Source organism: Rattus rattus, chromosome 1 (genome assembly GCF_011064425.1).
Source record: "Rattus rattus isolate New Zealand chromosome 1, Rrattus_CSIRO_v1, whole genome shotgun sequence".
Lineage (NCBI taxonomy): Eukaryota > Metazoa > Chordata > Mammalia > Rodentia > Muridae > Rattus > Rattus rattus.
Genome location: NC_046154.1, coordinates 259396059 through 259420687, shown reverse-complemented (window position 1 = coordinate 259420687; position 24629 = coordinate 259396059). Strand labels below are relative to the sequence as shown.

The 24629-nt window shown below is 41.4% G+C and overlaps 1 protein-coding gene and 1 pseudogene across 1 annotated transcript; one reads left to right on the top strand and one right to left on the bottom strand.

Annotated features, from left to right (window-relative positions):
- The first annotated feature begins 281 nt into the window (after positions 1–281).
- Positions 282–2009, top strand: LOC116890179 (annotated as a pseudogene).
- A 17583-nt stretch (positions 2010–19592) lies between these two features.
- Positions 19593–23157, bottom strand: LOC116890180 (mucin-like protein 2). Its single transcript, XM_032890915.1, has 4 exons — positions 23042–23157; positions 22293–22331; positions 21356–21505; positions 19593–19787 (listed from the first exon to the last, which is right to left on the bottom strand). The coding sequence occupies exons 1-4, from the start codon at positions 23097–23099 to the stop codon at positions 19738–19740; spliced, it is 297 nt and encodes a 98-aa protein (XP_032746806.1). The 5' UTR covers positions 23100–23157; the 3' UTR covers positions 19593–19737.
- Between the last annotated feature and the right edge of the window lie 1472 nt (positions 23158–24629).

The following is a 24629-nucleotide window of genomic DNA, read 5'->3' as shown; positions in this document are numbered from 1 at the left end:
TGTTTAGGTGAGTAAATTGTATTTATCTGTTAAGAGGTCTAGTGGGGTGGGTGGGGCGAGGACAGCCTTGTGGAGCTGGGGGGCGCGGGGAGGAGGTATGGGATGTGGAACCCTCCGGGAGTGAACCGGGAAGGGGATAAAATCTGGAGTGTAAAAACAAACAAACAAACAAACAAACAAACAAACAAATAAAATTTATAAATTCCGATGTCTGTTGACTGCGATGGCGGCGACTATGCGGCCGGTTCCGGGACCTGCCCAGGGCGGGGGATGTGAGTCCTATGGAGCTACACGGGGAAGATGAGCAGCAGCCACCACCGCAGCAGCCCTGGGCACAGAGTCTAGGCGCAGAGGAGGACGAACCCCAAATCCTTCTCTGGAAAAGTGAGTGGACCATCAGAAGGAAGGAGAGCAATAAACCGGTCTCTAGAGATCACTGTAAACTCATAGTGGATGAAACATCTGATGAGGAGGCACTGGAAGACACCAGCACCAACGGAACAGTAATCAACACGCTGCAAGTTGTCAGGAAGCAGACTCACCCTTTACAGAGTGGGGATAGCATTCATTTGGTACACAGGAAAAATGATCCAGAACACTATGAATCTTTAAATGGCAAACAGAGCCTAACTCAAGAATCCCTTGGACCTGGGAACACAAGCATCTCCCCCAAAAGAATGTAGTTCACTCCTTGCAAATGGTGAACTCTCTAGCCTTTTTCCAGCTTTCCAAGACAAAGAAGCATCCTTTTCTTTGCCAGAAATCGAAGACCCCGAGGAATTGGAGCCAGCCAAAAAAAAAAAAAAAAAAAAGGAGATGAGGAGCTTGACTTGAACCCCCAGTTATCAGTCGCAGACCAGCGTGTAAATGCCCAAATCTCAAGTGAGGATGTCAAAGATGCCTCTGAAACCAGACAAGATGGAGGAGACACTAACCTGTATCATCTGTCATGACCTTCTGCATGATTGTATGACTTTGCAGCCCTGTATGCACACATTTTGTGTGGCTTGCTACTCTGGTTGGATGGAGCGTTCATCTCTGTGCCCTACCTGCCTATGTCCAGTGGAGCGGATTTGCAAAAACCACATCCTGAACAACCTCATGGAAGCCTACCTTACCCAACACCCAGAAAAGAGTCGCAGTGAATAAGATGTGAGAAGTATGGATGTAGGGAATAAAATCACTCAAGATATGCTGCAACCCAAAGTCAGGAGGTCTTTCTCTGATGAAGAGGGGAGTTCAGAGGACCTGCTAGAGCTGTCTGATGTTGATATTGAATCCTCAGACATCAGTCAGCCACACATTGTATGCAGACAGTGTCCTGAATACAGAACAGTGCAGTCTCTTCCTTGCCCAGTTCCAGATAGTGAGCTGGGAGCCACACAGGCCCTTGGTGGGGAAACACCTTCAACATTTGCCAGCTTGACAACCGCCCCGAGTTATATGTGCCCCCTTCAAGGAAGCCATGCCATATGCACCTGCTACTTCCAGCCTGTGCCCGACCGGAGAGCAGCGCATGAGCGGGATTCCCGCGTTGCCCCTCAACAGTGTGCAGTGGGGCTGCACGCGGACTGGCTGCGTTAGTTGCTTGGCCCCATTCTGTGAGCTCAACCTGGGGGACAAGTGCTTGGATGGCGTGCTGAACAACAACAATTATGAATCGGATATCCTGGCAACCAGGGGTCTGACATGGAAAAATATGTTGACAGGGCTCTACAGCGGGGTGTATTTCTACTGTCTAGTTACAGAATCACTGGAAATACTGTGCTGTGTTACTGCTGTGTTCAGCGTAGCTGCTGAGAGCTGACCTGCCAGTATCTTCAGAACACTCCTGCCTCTGAGTTGCCAGTGACCGTAACATCGTGTCCTGCTTGCTACTGGGGCCACAACTGTCTCACTCAGGTGAAGGTTCGCCATGCAATGAAATTCAATCACATCCGTGAGCAAACAAGGTTCAAGAACTGAATATTGGAGGAGACACATGAAATAGTTACAGAGCACAGAGGCAATGATACTATGTTTTTGTTTTTTTTTTAAATACCATGTACATTTTTAAGGTTTTCCCTAAGCAGCACTGAGGTTTCTGGTCAGACTCTCTGGTGTGGCGAGCTTTATCTTCAGTCACACACACAAACCTCTCTCTCTCTCTCTCTCTCTCTCTCTCTCTCTCTCTCTCTCTCTCTCTCTCTCTCTCTCTCTCTCTCTCTCTCTCTCTCTCTCTCTCTCTCTGCCCCACTAACCTGGGAGGCCTACTGGCCACACCGGCCTCCTAGTCAGTGCGAGAGATCTCCCCCCTCCCACTAGACAGCTCTCCCTTCCTGTGTGGTGGGGCAGTGACAGTGCAGGTTTGCAGGTTTGTACTTTTGTGTCTTTTCGACCTTGTACCTTGACTACAGTTAAGTGGGAAAGTTTGTGGGAAAAGCTGTCAGATATGTCAGAAACATTCTCCGGAAGGAAAGGAAAGGGAGCATACGTTTACAGCCTCCAGGGATGTATAGGATATTCTTCTGTCTGAAAAGACACAGTCTTTTGTATATTTTTTATTTTAATAAGTTTGGTGGTGCTTATCTTCTAATAAGATTTAAATGTTAAAAACTGTAGCCCAAATACTATAATTTATTATTTACAAATTGACTAAAATTAGGAATAGCCTAGTATTTGGATGATGAGCATATGTTTCTGTTTATTTAAAAAAATTATCAAATGTAACTGCTAATCCTGGGGAGGATGTCTTGAGTATCCAGGCCCTTGACACAGGGCTGGCCAATGCCTCTTGTCCAGCAGGCCAAGCCCTTAGCCCTCCAGTCCCTGAGAGCAACTCCCTGCTGAAGCTCCAGATGGCTCCAGACTGACAGGGCCTTGCTTCTCCAGCCCTGATCTGGTACATTATTAGGTTTGCCATGTCATCTGGAATAATAGTTGAAATTTTGTTCTTAGTTTTTTTTAGACTTTTTATCTTTTATTGAAATCACCTGTTATATTTGTTTGCAAACTGGTAACTTTTTGCTTTTCAGGAATACAATTTTCAACTGTTGTCTTGCTCTTGCTATAGACTGAGAGGCAGTACTCTGTACTTGTGCGAGATGGCTCTCTTTTTTTTGATTCTAATAAATGAGCTGTTTGTTTCTCTTAAAAAAATTCCAAAGAAAGAAAAAAGATGAAATATGTAAGAAAATGGAAAATATTATTGTGATGGCTATTTCTGGTTGTCAATTTGACTATATCTGGGATGAACTACAATCCAAAATGGAGGGCACACCTGTGATCCAGATCTTGAGGCTGGAAGACAGAGGCTTCTGATCCAGATCTTGACGTGAGATAACATACATTTTTGATCCAGATATTGAGGCACAGTGGCAGTGATAATTAATCCCAGGAAACTGAGGCAAGCAGACATATGAGTTCAAGGCTAGCCTGAGACAGAGCAAGTCCCAAACCCAGGCGTGGTGGTACACACCTTGAATCTGAGCCATACCTTCTGCTGAAGGCCTACATAAGGACGATGGAAGAAGGATGCCTCACTCTTTTTGCCTGCCTGTACTTCCTTGCCAGCATATCTGTTAGAACCTACTTCCAGTTTATGCAGAAGGCCAGCTGAAACACATAGCCTCATGGGACTGAGAAATTACTAGTTTCTTGGACTTCCCATGTGCAGCTACCCACCCATTGTTGGGTTACTTGGATTGCAGACTGTAAGTCATTCCAATAAATCCCCTTAATATATAGAGACATTCTATAAGTGTGACTCTAGAGAACCCTGACTAACACTGGGGGCTGAGGATTGCCACACAAGCCATACGTATACCAACCTCAGTTAAGCAAGAATCGTTTACTGAATGCACACCACAATAAAGAACTTCCAGGATCACAAGAAGGAAAAACCTAATTGTAGCACTAGTCTGTCCTTAAGGCAGGCTTTTTATATGAAAAATCAGGTTCAAAAGTTCAAAGGCAAGCAGTGAAGTGGGATAGCATTTTTGGCTAACTAGACAAAGTATCACCAGCTAACCTGAGTGAGGTAAGAAGGGTGGACGGGTGGTGAACACGGAATTTCAGAACATTGAGATAACAGGGTACAAGTGATTCAACCATAATGTTTTAGTTTATTAGTAACAATCTTCAGTGTCAGTTACAGTAATAACTATGAACTTAATTTCACCTTGTGAGTAACATGGAGCTTACAAAATGGCTACAATTATGTTAAATGGAGCAGGCTTCAACCACTGATACAATTATCCTAAGTGAAATAATCCTGCTCCACAAAGACAAACATTATGTATGGATCCTAGCTTTGAAACTTTTGCTTTTACATTTTACATTTAAGTGGAGATTTGAAAGCCAGAAAGGCAAATGAGATGGGAAAGAGGAAGAGATTTTAAGAGAATAAGGGAATAATAGAACACACGTGATTTTAACAAGAATGGTGGTGGACAGGATATTATAGGTTTATGTGAGGAGATGACAGGGTAGGTTGACTAAAACTAAGGATATATTGAAGAAGACTTATGAAAGCTCAACACTTTGTAAGCAAATTACAAAATGTATGCTTAAGATTGATTTTGAATGGAGCTACTCTATATTATTAGGTAATTTTGCTTCCAGAAGACATTGGTTACTAAAAGAAAACATCAGTGCCAGGCTTGGGATACCTGAGGAGGTATTGGTTATGGAGGCCCCAGGGGCTCTTGGTGGCCAACCATAACTGGTTGGTAAAGTCCTCTTCTCGAAGACATCACATGCTTGTGCCATAGAACATAGAGATCTAGCTAATAGTCAACCAGAAGTCTCATCTTTACTTGCCTGCATAATGCTGGAAGGTGCTATACATGCTCACAGAGAAGAAAAGTATTCATGAATCACCACCAGCTATCAACTCTGAAAGCTACAATAATGACCTACCTGCAAGGTATATGCATTTGTTGAAAGGTTTTGGGGTGTGTGTGTGTGTGTGTGTGTGTGTGTGTGTGTGTGTGTGTGTGTGTGTACTCTATTTTAGAGAAGATTCCAGGAACTGTTTAGCAGAATGTATATGCTTTGGCGGATATTCTGTAGATAATTCTTAAAGCCATTTGACATATGATGTCACTTAATTCTGATGTTTCTCAGTTAATATTTTGTCTTGATGAACCATTTATTGGAGAAAATGGGATATAACCTACAATCAATGAATCGATGTTATTCTGGTTATTCTGTGTCTTGAAGTGCAGCAGTACATTTTTAATAAAACTGGATGCACTAGAGTTTGGTGCATATATGTTTAGAATTTTAATACCTTTCTGGTTAATTGTTTCTTTGATCAAAATGTAATTTAAAAAACTTCTAATTAATTTGGGTAAAAGGTGGTCTTTGTTAGTTTGTTTTGTTTTGTTTCTACTATTTGGAAAGGAACACACTTCTTTGTTTCTTGGCCCCTGTTGTTTGGAACACTTATTTCAATCCTTTCATTCTGAGGTGGTACCTATCCTACAAGATGATATGGGTTTCACATAGACCAAAAAAAATGTGGATTCTGTTTCTTGATTGATTCAGCCAACTTGTGTCGTTTGTTTGTAAAATTGAGACCACTAATATTTAAAGTTACTTTTGGAAAAGTGTGGATTGTTCCCTTTTTCTTTTGCTGCTTGTTTTCTTAGACCTATTTTGTGTTTCACTAATTATTTCTGTTTTCATTCTGAATCATTGCTTTTAGTCTTCTCAGTAGAATTGACTTGATGGTTGTGAATTATTTAATCTGATTATATCATGGAAAGTTTTCATTCTCCTTTAACAGTGTCTGATGTGTCTGCCAGGTAAAGCAATCTGGGTGGGCATCTGTGGTCTTTAGAAAATGGAGTTCATTGGTTTAGACTCATTTGGCCTTTAAAATCTCCACTGAGGAGTCATCTAGTTTTCTGATGTTTTTCTTTTATGTGTGACTTGTGATTTTTCTCTTGAACCTTTCAATGCTCTCATGTTGTTTTGTGTATTTAGTGTTCCTAACTATGATATGTCATGGGGAGATTTCTCTTCTGGCCCTGTTTGTTTGGAGTTCTATGTTTCTTATATCTGTTTATGTGTATATCTTTTCCTAATGTAAAGGGAGTTTCTTCTATGATCCTGTGGAGAATCTGGTCTGTGCTATCAACATAGGATTCTTCTCCATCTACACCTATACTATAGATTTTGTCTTTTCATGGTGTTCCAAAGCATCTTAGTTAGGGTTTTACTGCTGTGAACAAACACCATGACCAAGGCAACTCTTATAAGGACAACATTTAATTGGGGCTGGCTTACAGGTTCAGAGGTTCAGTCCATTATCATCGAGGCAGCAGCTGGCAGTGACCAGTCAGGCATGGCACAGGAGGAACTGGGAGTTCAGTATCTTGTTCTGAAGGTAGATAGGAGAAGGCTGGCTTCCAGGCAGCTGGAATGAGGATCATAAAGCCCATGCCCATAGCAACACATCTACTCCAACAAGGCAACACCCCTAAGAGTGCCACTTCCTGGGCCAAGCATATTCAAATCACCACACAGAGACGCTACACATTCTTTCCACGTTTATTAGATGTAGGGCGCCCTCTAGTGGTGAACAATGGTACTGCACATGCGCGGGTTTTGTACCTGGTGTCAGTTGGCCAGTAATATGCTAATGAGGGGCGGTACCATGCTAGTGAGGTGATTCATTCTCTGCCAGTCCCTGGAGGACAAGTAGTGGGGTGATAGTGGGGTGACCCGTGCCCTGCCAATCCCTGAAGGATTATTAGCATACTGTTGTGTATATAAGGTGAGCGCTTTTGCTGCTCGAGGTCCCCGTATCAGCAATGAAGGTGTCCTGCAATAAAGGCTGTTGACATGGATCCGACGGTGTTGCGTCTTCCTTGCCGGACGAGGTGGGCTCGACAACTGGTGGCCCTGTACAGGGACCCGAGAATATTCTCGTGGATCCAGAAGTCTTCAGATTCAGGATGGCGACGTCGGAAAATTCCCGGATAAGGGAAGATAAGGTTCTCTGGAGGTAAGCAGAGAAGTTGAAAGCCTTGGTATAGAGGCCGAGAGGTTTGTGAAGTTGAAAGCCTTGGTACAGAGGCGGAAAGGTTTGGGAACTACAGCAATGTTGTTTCCAATTGATCCTTTGTGGGTAGGGCTTGTAATTTTGTTTCTTTTTTTCTTTGTGTGGGATAGAGAAGCCACAGACGGCAAGCTTAAGCCCAGACCAAAACCTCTTTGGCAAATGGTCCCTGCCTGCTTAGAGGATAAACGATGTGAGGAAGCCATTAGAGCCGTTAGGACAGGTCAGAGGGTCCTTGCAGAACAACAAGAAAGTATGTCAGAGGGAGAAAAGGTCTCGAAAGAAAAAAAGAAAAGAAAAGGAGATAAAAGGAACAGAGAGAAGGCAGAGATAAAAAAAGAGGATAATCAGGACCAGGAAACAAGATATATTCTTCTTTAAAAGCCTTGACCTTAGGAATGTCAGATGATTCAGAGTTTAGTGAGGATGATGAGGCTAATCTCGAGGAAGAGGCTGCTCAGTGTGAGAGGGAGAGATTAGGCAAGAAAGCAGTTATACCAACAGCACCTCTGTATAACCCTCAATATAAAAGCATGGTGAAGCCAGCAGGGGCTACTTCCTTTTGCCCAGAGGTGTGGAAAGAGATGGGATTAAGTTTTCCAGTGTTTCTGGATGCTAACGGGCATCGATATCATGAACCCGTTGACTTTAAGACTATGAAGCAATTGGCAGAATCAGTCAGAACCTATGGGGTCAGTTGCAGCTTTTGTTATGGCTCAAGTTGAGGCTGTTGCTAGGCATTGCCTCACCCCTGGGGATTGGGGAAGTCTGGCTAAAGCCTGCCTCTCCTCAGATCAATATTTAGATTGGAAATCTTATCTTTTTGAATACGCTAATACTCAGGCCGCCATTAATCTGGCCTCAGGAATAGACCCTCAGAGACACTGAGACGCTGACATGCTATTGGGTCTAGGGAGATTCGCTCTGGACCAGACTGGCTATCCAGAACAAGTTTATAGCCAAATTAATGAAGTGGCCATCAAGGCGTGGAAAGCACTACCTAATAGGGGCACAGTCTCCGGGAACCTTACCAAAGTTCTGCAAGGGCCCACAGAGCCGTTTTCAGACTTTGTGGCCCGCATGGTAGAGGCCGCTACCAAAATCTTTGGAGACCCTGATACAGCCATGCCTCTCATTAAGCAGCTGGTATATGAGCAATGTACAAAAGAATGTAGGAATGCCATAATACCATACAAACATAAAGGTTTAGAAGTTTGGATGAAAGTCTGCAGGGAACTGGGAGGACCATTGACTAATGCTGGCCTAGCAGCAGCTGTAGTACAGTTAGGGAAAAATACCACCATGGATACCTGTTTCAAATGTGGCAGTAAAGGGCATTATCGAAGACAGTGTCCTGAAAGGGATAAGGGAAGATTTAGTGATAGATCAAAGCAGCCTGGACTATGTCCACGATGTAAGAAGGGAAGTCACTGGGCAAGTGAGTGTAGATCTATGAAGGACTTGGATGGCCGACCCCTAGCGACAGGATATGGTGGTGCACGGCCAAAAAACGGACAACGCGGCCCATGTCCCCAGGGCTCTCAAATATATGGGGCTCTGCAGGGCGACAGACAGGGACAGGACAATCAGAGGCCTTGGCCTTTCCTTCGCCATCCCGAAGGACCAAGGAGAGCCGTTAAAGGCTCCGCAGGACTGGACCTCCACTCCACCACCAGACTCGTACTAACCCCCCAAATGGAAGTGCAGCCTGTAGATACAGATTTTAGAGGACCCCTCCCTAAAGATACAGTTGGGCTATAGTTGGGGTGCTCCTCCTCTGCCCTGAAAGGTTTACAGATTGTGCCCAGAGTAATTGATCCTGATTATTTAGGTACAGTAAAAGTGCTGGTAGCCTCCCACCAGGGAGTCACTGCCATTTCCCCTGGAGACAGAATCGCTCAAATGCTGTTTCTGCCTAGCTTGCATAAGTGCTTTCCTGCTGAAAATAGGAATAGAAGGGATAGGGGCTTGGGATCTACAGGTTCCCAATCTGCCTTTATCTCATTGGAACTGGGTGATTGTCCAATGTTAATATTGACTGTGGAGGGACGTTCATTCCTTGGCCTATTGGACACTGGAGCGGATCGTAGTATTATCTCTGCTCATGACTGGCCACCTAGATGGCCTATGCAAACATCATCTCAGGCCCTACGTGGTTTAGGGTATGAAATGGCTCCTTTAATGAGCTCCAAAGAATTGACATGGAGAGATACAGAAGGAAAGATTACTCCCTATGTTATAGACATTCCAGTAATGCTGTGGGGCAGAGATGTTTTGGTAGAGCTAGACATGAGGCTGACAAATGATTACTCCCCACAAGTCCAGGATATGATGGCAAAAATGGGCTACATGCCTAGAAAGGGTCTGGGAAAGAACTTACAAGGACGAGTTGACCCAGTACTGTCAAAACAAAAACAAGACAGGACGGGTCTGGGTTTTTCCTAGGGGCCATTGAGGGGGGAATACCCATTACGTGGAAAACGGAGGAACCTTTATGGGTTCCTCAATGGCCTCTATCCTCTGAAAAATTAATTGCTGCTGCCGAATTAGTATTCGAACAATGACAATTGGGACACATTCAACCATCCAGATCACCTTGGAATATGCCCATATTTGTTAAGAAAAAGTCAGGAAAATGGCAATTATTGCATGATTTAAGAGCTATTAATTCTCAATGCAAATAATGGGTCCCATACAGAGAGGTTTGCCATTACTCTCCAGCATTCCTGCTGATTGGCCTATTATTATTGATATTAAAGATTGTTTTTTTTTCCATCCCTCTCGCCACGCAAGATAGAGTGTGATTTGCATTTACTTTGCCCTCTATGAATAATGAAGAGCCTGATAAGTGCTATCAGTGAGTGGTCTTGCCTCAAGGTATGGTTAATAGCCCTACTATGTGTCAGCTTTATGTAGGACAAGCCCTACAGCCTGTACGTGACCAATTCCCAAAATTAAGAATGATTCATTTTATGGATGATATCTTGCTTTCTGCTAAAGATTGTGCCACCCTAGAAGCGGCCTATGCGAAAGTGGTTAAGGTGCTTGAAAACAATCAATTGTTCATAGCACCTGAAAAGGTTCAAATGGGCCAAATGGGGGAATATCTAGGAACTAAAATCACTCCTCATAGTGTTTCCCCTCAGAAAATTGAATTACGAAAAGATCATTTAAAAACATTAAATGACTTTCAGAAATTACTAGGAAGCATAAATTGGATTCGACCCTATATTAAAATGCCCAATGTAGATTTGCAACCACTCTATGAGATCCTGAAAGGGGATTCTCAGCTTACTTCACCCCGTGCTTTAACAAAGGAAACACGATTATCCTTGAGGAAAGTAGAAGAAAGACTGGAAAAGGCAATGCTAAGAAGGTACAAGGAAAAGGAGGATCTCCTATGGTGAATACTAAAAACCTTTCGTCAGCCTACAGGAGTGCTATGGCAACAGGGACCGCTTCTTTGGATTTATCCCCATATTTCTCCAAATAAGACCCTGGAATATTACCCTTCTGCCGTTGCACAGCTTGCTGTGTTAGGCGTTAAATCTTGTATTCAGCATTTTGGTATTTTACCCAAGAAAATTATTATCCCATATACAACAGCTCAGATAGAAACATTGTGTGCCTTGATAGATGATTGGGCCATATTACGCTGTAGTTTTGATGGGGAGTTTGACAATCATTATCCTAAGGATCCTTTGCTACAATTTTTCATTGAACATCCAGTAATTTTTCCAAAGCCTTAGAGCCTTTGTCGGGAGCATTAGATATTTATACAGATGGCTCCAAAACAGGTGTAGGTGCCTATATGGTTGAATCTCAAGAACCAGTATTAATTCAATACAGTCCAGGCACCCCCCAAATTACGGAATGTAAAATTGTATTGGAAGTTTTTAAAAGATTTCATGATTCTTTTAATTTAATTTCTGACTCTGCTTATGTAGTTAATGCTGTGCACTCACTTGAAATTGCAGGGCCAATTTGGTCGACTAGTACAGTATGTCAAATTCTTTTAGAATTGCAAAATTTGAATTTGGGCCAGAAAAAATAAATATTTTATACAACATATTCGAGCCCATACTAATTTGCCTGGTCCCATGACCAGTAATAACACCCTGGTGATGCTAGTACTCGTAGAGAGTTTATTTTTCATGCTGTTCCAGTCGATCTCGCTAGAGAATTTCATCAAAAGTTTCATGTTCCTGCTTTTATTCTTCAACAAAAATTTAACATCTCTAGGGCTACAGCTCGTGATGTGGTGTTACGTTGCCAGAGTTGTGTTAAATTTCACCACCCTCCTCATGTGGGTATTAACCCTCGTGGTCTGATCCCGCTAAAACTTTGGCAGATGGATGTCACACACATATCTCAATTTGGAAATTTAAAATATGCTCATGTTTCTGTTGATACCTGTTCCGGTATTGTACATGCTACTCTGATGACTGGTGAAAAGGCTTGTAATGCCATTAGTCATTGCTTAGAGGCATGGGCAGCCTGGGGAAAGCCTGATAATCTCAAGACAGACAACGGGCCTGCCTACACAGCCAAGTCCTTTCAGGCATTTTGCCAGACAGTGCAGGTCGGTCATACTACAGGATTACCATACAATCCTCAAGGTCAAGGAATTGTGGAAAGAGCACATCGTACCTTAAAAGAGCTTATACAAAAACAAAAAGAGGGAATTGCCAGCAGCCGAACACCAAAAGAACAACTTTCTTTAGCTTTATTTCTACATTTCTTAATTTTGGATGCGCATGGCCGCTCTGCTGCGGATCGCCATGCTGCTACTACACCTATAACTAATGCAGAAGTAAAGTGGAAGGATGTCTTAACTGATGAATGACGTGGCCCAGATCCTGTGATTTTGAGATCTAGAGGAGCGATTTATGTTTTTCCGCAGAATCAAGAAAATCCAATTTGGGTACCTGAGCGCTTGACTCGAAGATTGCCTTCTGCTCTTCCTGAAGATGAGACTAGGAACCCTACTATTACTGGGAATGGTAATCCAGGTTGATTCACTCATCTTGTGGGCTATTGCCAGATCCTGGCCAGTACCCATGCTAGTTATAAGCTCTAATGTGAGCAATGTACCCATTTGGCATCTGGCTTTCTATTAGCTAATCAAAGGATAGATTTAGTTCAAAAACAAATTGAAGCACTGTGTCATATGACGCAGCTGTCTTGCGTTTCCACCCTTAGAGATTTATGCATTATTCCTTTGCGAGCTAACTGTTCTCAGCATTTTCAACAGAGCAAAGAAATCTCGAATTATCTGAAAGGAAACTGGTACATGAAGACATAGCAACTATCGAGACAATTGCTGATGCAGATTGCTGTCCTCGGCAGCACTAGGTTGGATCCTATCACAGTTTTGACCTCATGGATTACCAATGCTTTCTCTCTTTTTAGGGAGTGGGCGGGCATGTTTGCCTGGGGAGCTATTGTCCTCCTGGGATGTGGAATAGGTCTCTGGCTTATTGGCCGTTTAAAAAGAGGACATGCCAGACACAAAGCGGTTGTTTACCAGGCTCTGACCACCATTAAAAAGGGTACTTCTCCCAACATATGGCTGGCCTCTTTGAAAGATTAAGAGTTCGCCCTAGATCATTTTTGTCACTGTCATGTGGAGTCATTGTATCCAGAGACAGGCAACTTTCCTCGAGCTCGGACCAACCTAAGACATGGGGCCCAGTGGTGATAGGGTAACTCTATGACGGATAAGGCCGAGTTTGGATGAGAATGACCTAAGACAGGAGCAATGACAAGATTGACGTGACACCCAGATCTAGACCAGTCATTTTATTAAACAAAAAAGGGGGAGATGTAGGGCGCCCTCTAGTGGTGAACAGCGGTACTGTGCATGCGCAGGTTTTGCACCTGGTGTCAGTTGGCCAGTAATATGCTAATGAGGGGCGGTACCATGCTAGTGAGGTGATTCATTCTCCGCCAATCCCTGGAGGACAAGTAGTGGGGTGATAGTGGGGTGACCCGTGCACCGCCAATCCCTGAAGGATTATTAGCATACTGTTGTGTATATAAGGCGAGCGCTTTTGCTGCTCGAGGTCCCCGTATCAGCAATGAAGGTGTCCTGCCATAAAGGCTGTTGACAAGGATCCGACAGTGTTGCGTCTTCCTTGCCAGACGAGGTGGGCACGACAATTAGAAATATTTTATATTCTTGGCTTGTGTGTTCCGATCTCTCTGCTTTATCTTCAAATCTTGCTATTCTATATCCTACTTTGTCCTTTTTAGCTGGTAAGTCTTTCTTTTCTTTAAGTTTCATAATTAGGTTATTGCATTTTTCATTTCCATCTTCATTTCAGTTTGGACTTTCTTTGATATTTCTATCTCCTTACTGAATTCAGTTTTCAGAATCTATACTTTCTCATTTCATTCAACCATATATTTGTTTTCTTGGACTTCAGTCAGGAGTTTTTCTTATCTTCTTTAAATTCATTGAGATCTTTGTATATTCTTTATACTCCTCAAAGACTTAGAATACCTTTAGGATTGTCCTTTTACATCCCATGTCCTGGAGTTCATCAAGGTAGTTCTCATTGCAGAACATTTTTACAAGGCTAGTGGGTTTGGGGGTCATATTGTTTTGTCTTTTCATACTATTTGTGTTTTTGTGATGACCTGTGTGAAGACTACATGACTGGTACCATACACTTCTTCAGTTAGTTGTCTGATATGAGAGTCTAGGCTGCCTGTGATAATTGATAATTTTTTGTGTTGTTGTTGTTGCTGCTCATGCTTGTTTGCTGTGGTGGTTTGAGTAAAAAATGCCCTCCCATAGGCCTATAGGGAGTGGCACTAATAGGATATGTGGCCTTGGAGGAACTGTGTCACTGATGGAAGACTTTCAGGTCTCAGGTGCTTAAGCCAGGCCACCTGTTTTCTATCAATTGGATGAAGAACTCTCAGCTTCTTCACTAGAACCATGTCAGCCTGCTTCTGGCCACCATTCTTCCAGTCATGATGATAATGGACTAAACCTCTGAAACTATAACCCAACCCCAATTAAATGCTTTTCTTTAAAAGAGTTGCCTTGGTCATGGTGTCTCTTCACAGCAATAGAAACCCTAACTAAGTCAGTTGCTTTCAGATAAGATATGAAGAGTTGGTAGGCTAATTCTTTTGATACTTGGTGTTTATTTTTCATTGTGGAGACTAAAATGATTCAATGGTAACCAAGAAAGCACGCGAATGGAACAAATGGTTGAACATGCCTTGACTGGGTGCAAGATGTGCTAATTTACCTATACTTCATAGCGTTAGCATTGTGGGATGAGCTGGGATCTTAGGAACTTACAAGGCTGAGATGATGTACAGGTTGCAAGGCTTGGGCAACACCTGGGCTTTGGGGATTGTGTATGTGGGCAAGTTTCTCTGGAACTCATTAAGCTCGCCAGGTACAAAGGCTATGTGACCAAGGCTATATCTAAATATTTGTGGCATTTGGAGCCTGTAATGGCTGGAGAACAGGGAGAACTTACCAAGCTCCATGGGCATACAAGAGTTATGACCAAGCTGGGCCTGGAGTTTAGGAATATTGGAGGCAGGTGAAATTCCAGGCAGTTTAAGTGCACAGGTTGTGCATCTGGTCCTAGGCCTGGGGATTAGGGATTGTGTAGGCATTTGAGTGTCCTTGGAACTCAGCAGGTTAGGCTAGTGAAAAGGATGCTTGCATGAGGCTACACCTAGAGTTTGGGGGTATTATGGGGAGTCAAAGATGCACATGATGCCCAGTCTGAACTAGTCCTGGGTCCTGGGGTAGAATAAGTGTATGGTACTCTGAGATACTTACCAGGGGCTAGGCTTGGAGTTGAGGATGACATAGGTGGGTCAGGATCTGTGAAATTCACTAAAAAGTTTACTGCATACATTGTACTGAGAGTGCCTGGAAATAGGGATCTATGTATCTATGTATCTATGTATGTATGTATGTATGTATGTATGTATGTATGTATCTATCTATCTATCTATCTATCTATCTATCTATCTATCTAATTAGTGGGTTTTTTGTTTTTGTTTTTTTTCTGAGGTATGGTCTCATTGTGTAGCTCTGGCTGTCCTGAAAATTGCAATGCAGACTATACTGGACTCTGCCTTTTTATGTGCACATCCAAGTTTCCCAGTTACTGAACTGATCCTTTCTCTAACATTTTATTTGTTTGTTTGTTTATTCATTTGATTGTTTTGCTACCTTGGAAATAATCAATGGCTGTCAATGGGTCACTTTATTTCTGGGAACTCTGGGTCACTGTTTCTATACACATACTACAGTGTTAGTTAACTATGACTGTGTAGAGTAGTTTGAGAAAAGGTATCTTCCTGATTCTAGCTTTATTTGTATGTTTCAAGACAGCTTGAGCTATTCAGTATCCTTTGGTATTAACATTCTATTCCTCTGAAGAGGATTATTGATTTTTTTATGAGGATTATTTTGCATTCGAGTTGTTCTGGGTAGTTGTAATATTTCAACAACTTCGATTTTGTCAATCCAGGAGCATGGGCAATATTTCTACCTTTAATATGTCTGCTTTAAATGATTTGGTAGTGTTTTAGAATTTTCACTATATTCACTTCCTTAATTAAGTGTATTTATAGGTATATTTTTAGATAATAGAAATGAGACCGCTTTTGAGATTTAAATCTGAACAAATCCATTCTCAGTGTGGTAAAACTTACTGGTTTCTATATGAATATGTATCCTGGTATTTAACTGAATTAAATTATCAGTTCCAAGAATATTTTATTAGGATTTTTAGATATTTCTATACGAGGAATCATATAATTTGCAAACAGATTCTCACACTTCCTCCCTTACTTTTATATCCCTATCAATTCTTTATCTTACCTAAGTCTTCTAGATAAGAGTTCTGGTAGTAATATATTGACTAAAGGCAATGGTATTTGAGCTGAGATACCTGCCTTCTAGATACAATTTGTTCAGGACTTTTTTCATGAAGAGATATAGATATTAAATTTTAATAAATTCTTTTTCATTGTATACTGAAATGACCAGAAAGTTTTTACTTTTTATTCTGTTCATAGTATGTTACACACACACACACACACACACACATACACATACACACATATACACACACACACACACACACACACACACACACACATACACACACACACACACACACACACACACATACACACATACACACACATACACACACATACACACATATACACACATTCACACACACATATACACACATACACACATGCACACGTACACACGTATACACACATACACATATACACACACACATACACACACACACACACATACACACACATACACACACACACACACCGCAAAACAAAAAACCAAAAGAAGGCCCACGGGTTGGGCCCTGACTCATGATTCACACATACTATACACACATACACACACACATATATATACATACACACATATACACATATACACACACATACACACATATACACACATATACACACACACATACACATATACACACATATACACATACACACACATACACACACATACACACATACATATACATATACACATATACACACACACATACACACATATACACACACATACACATACATACACACACATACACACATATACACACACATACACAATATACACACACATACATATATACACAGAAACACAGATACACATATACACACATACACACATACACACACATACACACTATAACTGGTATCTCTGGGATAAACCCAATTATATCATCATGAATGACCTCTTTGATGTACTTCACTTGCTCTGTACTTTTGTATTGACGTTCATTAAGAACTACTGTTTCTCTTTTCACTGTTACTGTCATGTCCTTGTCTGGTTTGGGAAACAGGGGTAACCTTGGCTTACTAGAATGAGTTTTGAGAGATCGTCTTTCACTAAACTTTGAATAATTAAGTAGCATTACCACCAGTTCACTAAAGATTTGGTAAAATCCAGCAGTAAAGTCACCTGGTCCTGGTCTTACTTTTGCAAGCAGACTTGTGAACTCTTTATATTTTCCTACTCGTGAGAAAATCCACAGAGCTTTAATTTCACTGAAACTGTAATCTAGGCCCTACAGTACCCAACACAATCTTTTTAAAGGGTTATTTTTATTTTTACATGTATTAGGTTTATCTGCAAATGTAGACATGTCCCACATATATAAGTGATGTCTGCAGAGGCCAGAAAAGGATTTTGGATCTGGAGTTACAGACGTTAGGGGATCATTGTACGGATCATGGAAAGCAAACCCAGGTTGTCTGCAAGAGCAGCAAGTACCATCTCTCCAGCCCCAACAGCCATAGACTTAATAACCAAATGTCTCCTTAAGGAGCATCAACCAACTGAATGCACTATGGTGGCTAAGGATCTGACTAATTGATGAATTCTGATCAGAAGATCAAAAGTAAAGACAAAGCCTACAAAGCTGCAGACAAAATGTCCCTGGAAACTAATTCAGAGACAATTGGTAGGAAGTTAGAGGGACATTGGTAAACAAGGAAAGTGAAGGCAGGTCTATAAGATGCTGGCTTCTTATTCTCAGAAGAAACTGTGAAGAGAACAGCGAGAAGGACTGGGGGCAGGTATCAAAGCAACCAGAAGGATAAGGAAGAACTAAGAGACCCAATAAACCCCCGACCCAGAGTCTGTTTACCAGACGTCTGCCTGACGTCTACAGATGGGAGCTGTTGACAATAAATCTGTTACCTTTTCTTTTTCTGTGTCCTCTGTCTTTCCTGGACTTACTTTTTTTCCCCTTTCTTTTTTTTTATTGGATGTTTTATGTATTTACATTTCAAATGTCATCCTCTTTCCTGATTTCCCCTCCTAAAACCCCCTATCCTATCCCCCCTCCCGTGCTTCTATGAGGGTGCTCTCCCACCAACCCACCCACTCCCTCCCGCCTTCCTGCCCTGGCATTCTCCTGCACCGAGGCATCAAGCGTTCACAGGACCAAGGGCGTCTCCTCCCATCGATGCCAGACAAGGTCATCCTCTGCTACTTATGTTACTGGAACCATGGGTTGCTTCATGTGTACTCTTTGGTTGGTGGTTTATTCCTCTCTAGGGATCTGGTTGGTTGATATTATTGTTCTTCCTATGGGGTTGCAAACCCCTTCAGCTCCTTCAGTCCTTTCTCTAACTCCTCCATTGGGATCCTCGGGCTCAGTCCAATGGTTGGCTGTTAGCATCCGCCTCTGTATTTGCCAGACTCTGGCAGAGCCTCCCGGAAGACAGCTATAACAGACTTTCAATTCTGTTTTTATATCATAGAATGAGCTCAGTAATCTCCTAGACTACTACCTGCAAACCTATGACAAATGATGAATATGATTGCAGTCAAGTCAGTGAAACAAATAAGGGACCAAGGTAATGTCACATCAAACACCCATCCTAATTTTGCAGTTTGTCTCAAAACTTGCCATGGTGACTACTGGAAATACAGTTATAACTGAAAAATCCAGGAGACTTTATCGCGTCAGTCAATTAAGGAAGTAGCGCACTAGTAGAAATTTCAGGGAATGGAGCTGCCTTTGTGAAAATGTTAACAGAGATTTATTCTTGAGTCAGGAAACAGAGGAAGTTATCAGGGAAACAAGACATTTCTGTACATTTGATGCTTTGGGAGAGAACAAAATGCTAATATCAGGAATTTTAATGAGGCTTATCTAAAAAGAAGGAAGTCTAAGAAGCAAAACTTGTAATTGGTCATGAGCAGCGCTCACTCCTTAGCTGAAAGACAGAGAGGGATGCTTGATATCATGTATTAAAGTTGTTTGGTGCCCAAAACAGAACTGTGAGGGAATCTTAACATTTTGTCTCATTTAATCACTGTCCCTGAGGGATCCCATCTGATGCTAGTGTATTTTAGTTTGGTCAAACACCAGAATTCATTTGCTACTTTAATGACAAGTTCAGTCCTAAGACCTTCCAAGTCTGGTTGCCTATGTCAGAGAGGGGCAGATTCAGGAACTCATTTCATCACTGTCATCTCTAAATCACTTCAGATAAAACTAACAATAATTCAAAAAGAATTTAGAGGAATGAAACTAAACACTTAAACCACTTGGTTAGTATATTAATATAGAAAATATAGAATATTAATATTAGAAGCTCAGGCCTCTAGTGATATGCCTAATATTTATGCCTAATATTAATTTAAAGATATAGATGTTATTTCAAGTCTTTTTCAGACTTTCAATTGTGTGTTTATATCATGGAAGGAACTCAGTAATCTTTCAGATAAAGCTATAGTCCAATTATTAAACAGAGCTCAAGGAAGTACCTGAGAATAATTTGCATCTCCATGGATTTACCTATACATTCGTCATCAGCCCATACAAAAAAAAATCAAAGGGCGGGGTTGGGGATTTAGCTCAGTGGTAGAGCGCTGCCTAGGAAGCGCAAGGCCCTGGGTTCGGGTCCCCAGCTCCAAAAAAAAAAAAAAAAAAAAAAAAAAAAAAAGAAAAAGAAAAGAAAAGAAAAGAAAAACAAAAACAAACAAAGGCGGTTTGATGCTGCAGACTATCGTTTATTTCATAGAAGATAAAAGTTAGAGAGGAGGGAGAGAGAATAGTCAGGGTAAATAATTGCAGGAAATCAAATCAAGGATGTTCTAATCTGGTCCAGAAAGATCAAAAGTAGAAGATACAAACTCATCCCAACGTAAATTTTTCTTTCAGTTTCTTAGCCAATGCAAGCAATGCTGTAAGAGACAAAAAGTAAGATTTATTGAGTCTCCATTTTTTTTTCTTGTTTTAACCTGAAGGAGGACTAACAACACTACTATGTTCAGCAGAAGCCAAACAAACAAAAACCAAGAAACGAAAAACACAAAAATAAACAAACAAAAACACCCACCCACCCAAAGAAAACTGTGAAATTTTCATCCCTCAAAGGTAAAAGTTGCTTTTGTTCCAGGCTCTGTCCTCTCACCTTTCTTTTCTTCCTTCTTTCCCTTCCCATTCTCTCCTCTCCCTCTCTTCCACATCCTCTCTCTCTCTCTCTCTCCTCTCCCTGCCCTGAATAAACTCTGTTCTATACTAAAAAAAAAAGGTGAAAGTCACAGATGTGGTGGTGGCAGAGGCCTGGAACTCTAACCTTCAGGAATTAGTGGCAGGAAAGTGAGGAATTCATGGTTAGTCTGGACTACATGGGGAAGCACTGTCTCAAAAATAAACAAGCCAACAAATTTTCCTTTCCTATCTACATACATGTAGTCTACAATGGAGTCATTAGTCCGGATATTTTACAGAGTTTAAAAGGAGGATGATTAGCATTAATTTTTATTCTATTAGTGCACAAAGAATCCAGCTTCTCTGATTAAGAAATTATAGCCATTTACTCACTCAACCTCTGCCCAGTACAGACCACCAAGCAAGATGACAAACAACAGTCCAGATATGAGAGAGGAGAAGATTCCTCAGCACCCGGTCCTCTGAGGCAAACACCATCCTCCATCACCGTCCTTCCTCTCAGAGAAAAGCTGCTCATTTGAAACCTACCATTCTTTCATTTTATATATATTCAGTATATATTACCTGGACTAATTTTGTAGAGATCTGGATCATATGAGAAATGTGAATTTTATAACAATATATCTGACTTATGCATATAACATAATATAATAAATATAATATAGTACAATATAATATAAATGGTATTACTTTAAAGTTGAAGGGCAAGGAAAACCCCAAATAAAAAATAATCCCTCATCCTGAATAAAATTTTAAACTTTTAGAAATCTACTGATTTATGCTGTAACAGTCATCCTTGGAAGACCTCATCACAAAGCCATTTTCTTCTCCTATTTTTAAAATAGTCTCTAAGGAGAACATAATTTTTATTTAAGAAAAAGAAAAGCCATGCACAGTTGCCATGCTACATGGAGAGACACTTTTACACTTTCGATGATTTCTGCCGAAAGTACATTGTCTCTAATGGACCCTAATATTGCAAGCGTGATGCAGTTAAAATTGATAACATACTCTTGTCAACTTCTGATCTTTCTGGTACTTATATAGACAATGTGATGGATTTAGAAAAGAGAAATAAAAGAAAGGTCTCTTCTCCCTCTCCTTACCCTCTCCCACTTCCTCCCTAAACTACAGTTACTATGGCCATGGGGAACCTAAGGAATCTATGAGTCCCATAAGGAACAAGGTTAGATGAAATATTTTTAAAGGGTTTTGGGCTGTTATTCCTCTTCTTCCTCTCCATCGTCATCCCCTTCTTCCTCATCGGAGGACTCATCTGCAGTAGTGTCCTCATCACCTGAATCTTCCTGATCCTGGTCAGCAGCCGCATCACCATCACCGCTATCACTGGTGCCCTCAGTACCATCGTTGGTTCCATCAGAGGACTCAGCATCTTGTTGTCCATCAGTAGCGTCTGCCTGAGTTCCAGAGTCAGTGGTTCCATCAGCTGAAATCAGGAGGAAAACCTCCAAGTGAGATACTGACTCTTCTTTGGAATGATATTGGTCCCACCCAGAATTATACATTCATTCCGTATTCTGAATTCACTAATTCTATCAAATACTTAGTCTATCATATATGTTACTGCTTTATCTTTCATGACCTTACAATGACCTTGGGCAATGATACCCAACCAAGACACAAGCAAGTACTTTGTGACAGGCATGAACACAAAAATAAAACCCAAGCCCAAATCCATAGAGAAACTTCTAGGCAAAAGCCTCCAATGCCAGTTCCACGAAGGGAAACAAACATCATTCTGAGACTAGCACAGTGATGCAAAGCACAGGCCTCTGCTTCTGCCTCAACTCACCCTGGCAATATGTCCCAGGCTCTCACTCCTTGACACCCTCAGAATTTGTTGTCTGTTCCGGTGACAATTGCTCTCTTTTATACACATGAGTTATATATTCAGTCCCTTAATTTGTGGAAGGCCTTCCATGCACACACATGTAAGAGTTAAGCTACAGTATCAGACTTCATGACCTTGTGTCTACTGCATAAGAACAATAAATGCCTAGAGCTCCTCTAAGTCAATATCAGAGGCCTAATTATCCTTAGAGGAAGAATAGAATGATATCTTTACATTCAAAATGATTTTATAACCAGGAATGCAGCTTTCTGTGGTTTTTACTAAAATTTTCTTCCATCTCATAATATGCAAATGACATTGGTTACCGAGAGGCTATGGAGGGAAAATGGTTATGGTAGGAAGGTAATAGACTCAGGCTCACCAGATTCAGAAGTGTCAGCAGTGTCTGTCCCTGCATCCTCTGAAGAAAAATAAGCAAAATAAGACAGAAGAACTTAAGTAACATTTTGATGAGATAGAGAATGTGAATGATACTATAGACATTTACAACCAAGTAGATAGATTGAGGGAAGCACATGCACAGGTAAAAGAAAGCCTTTGAAATCTCACGTGGTAAGTTTTGCTTCCCTGGAATAAGTCTTTAATCACCTTCTCAAATGTAACTTATTGATCCTAACAAAGCATTTCAGTGATGAAAAACTGGACTGAATTTGGAACCCCAGAGGAATCGACCTACCTAACTACCACAATGATGTGCCAAAATGGAGGTGGAGTGCCAGCAAGGTGACTCAGTAGGTAAAAGCTCTTCTTCTTACAAGCTGGGTGGTATGAGCTGAAGGGAGAGCTGACCCCTGTCTCTAACCTCCTCATATGCACCACAATATGTTTGAGACCCTGATACCATATGGCATATGCACACACACACACACACACACACACACACACACACACACACAAATGATAAAAAAATGCAATCAAGATGCAAAGTGAATAAATAAATTAATAAAAAAGAAAAAACTGCTTAAGTTTAAAAATGGAGATAGAAGCAGGTACTAGATAGGAGGACAAGAAACAGCAGCATGTAGGCATCCGTAAATTCATGTTTCACAGAGTAAGTATCTTCACACATTCTGGTCCACATTTTAAGTTAAAGTAAAAATCTTCACTTACGGCAAGAGACTAGAATAGTGGAAACACCAAGCAACACAAGGAGGGCCAGGAACTTCATGGTGACAAGTAGAAGAGCAGCAGACACAGAAGGTCAGGCTCCAATACTTGGAGACAAGGAAGACTGTCGATACCAGGGTTCCACATCATGGGACTATATATGGAGAGCTCACCAATCAGAAGCTGCCACAACCTGGTAAGTGAGTGACGGGAAAGGTTGGGAAGTGAAGTAAATGAGAATCAACCGCACAGCCAGAGGCCATTTAGAAAGGTCATGACTTCAAATGTTTGACAAATCCTTGATTCTGAGAACATGGGTGTTGTCCAATAAAGAACTTTGGCTTTCTCTTGTGTGAGGCACAGGGCTGCCATACTCATAAACTCCAACAAGCTGAAGATATCAGCATGGTCTTCCCACTGTCTGCATTGCTCCCTTCGACATAGAACAAATTAGAAACGAACAGAATTCTCAGCTTTGTGTCTCCTTCAAGGGAGTAATTGGGGCAGAGCTGCTGAATCCAAGTGTTTTCCAGAGTGTCCCCACTGTGTATTCAATGAGGGCCATCCCATCACACAGGGAGTGTGAGCCCAGCACTGATGGAGAAGAACAAATATGACCCCACAGGATTTCAGAAATTCTTGTACAAAATTCAAAATGTAAGAGTAAAAGGACAGGGGAAAGTAGCATTTTCAATGGCTGCATCCACTGAGTCCACTCATTAAGCTTTTCTTTTCGCTTCTCTCTTTTCTTTTTCTCTTCCTTCTTTCCGTGTTTTTTATGTTTTATTTTTTGCTTTGTTTTGTCTTTAACATAGGATCTCTTAGCCAAAGTTAGCTTTCAACTTCTGATCCTCCTGCATCTACCTCTTAAGTGTTGAGGTTAAAGTTTATGTCACCACACCCAGACTTATAAATATAATTAGACTCTATGATAGATATTGGGAAAACTGTAGAGAACCAAGCACACAAACACCTCAATCTAGACATACTTCAAACAACAACAACAACAGCAAAATTCAAAACCCAAACCAAACTAAGAAAACCTACTGCTTTGGAAAATAAAGAAACAAATAACAAAAGGATAAAAGGTCAATGTAGCATATATGAAGGAACAAATTTAATCAGAAATTTGTGTATGGCATTAAAGGAGGGAGAGTACTATATGGGGTCGGGGGAGGAAATTATCTAGAAGGAGGGAAAGAGGAAAAGAGAGGGCCATGGAATTTTTGTGTTATGAAAGCACATGTGGAGGCTGTGTGGGAAGGGAAAGCACCATTGAGGTGCTGAGAACAGTGGGGGTGTGAAAAAAAGCGCAGGATTTCTGAGCAGGCTGGCAGATTGTGTCCACATTGTGATCTATGAGAGAAAACAGGATTAAGAACAAGAGCTTTTCTTCCTACAGGAGATAATCATTGAGATCGAAGGAATAAGAATCTTTGCAAAGAAGTAGGCAGGAATGTCAACAAACCATGCATCTTGGGCAATGTCTATGGAAACGACCAAGAGGTGCCTCAGTTCCTATCCCTTCTCTCCCTTCCCACCCCACTCCACTCAGCAGCACACAAATGCTGCAGAAACCACAGGCTGGAGA

Bases quoted from the DNA above. Each gene is read 5' to 3' on its own strand.
- LOC116890180 (XM_032890915.1), bottom strand. From the start codon at position 23,099: ATGAAGTTCCTGGCCCTCCTTGTGTTGCTTGGTGTTTCCACTATTCTA. The intron at 22,332-23,041 runs GTAAGTGAAGAT...ATTTTTCTTCAG, and splicing joins CACTATTCTAGTCTCTTGCC to AGGATGCAGGGACAGACACT. The intron at 19,788-21,355 runs GTGATGAGGACA...TGTCTCTTACAG, and splicing joins CCAGGATCAGGAAGATTCAG to CATTGCTTGCATTGGCTAAG.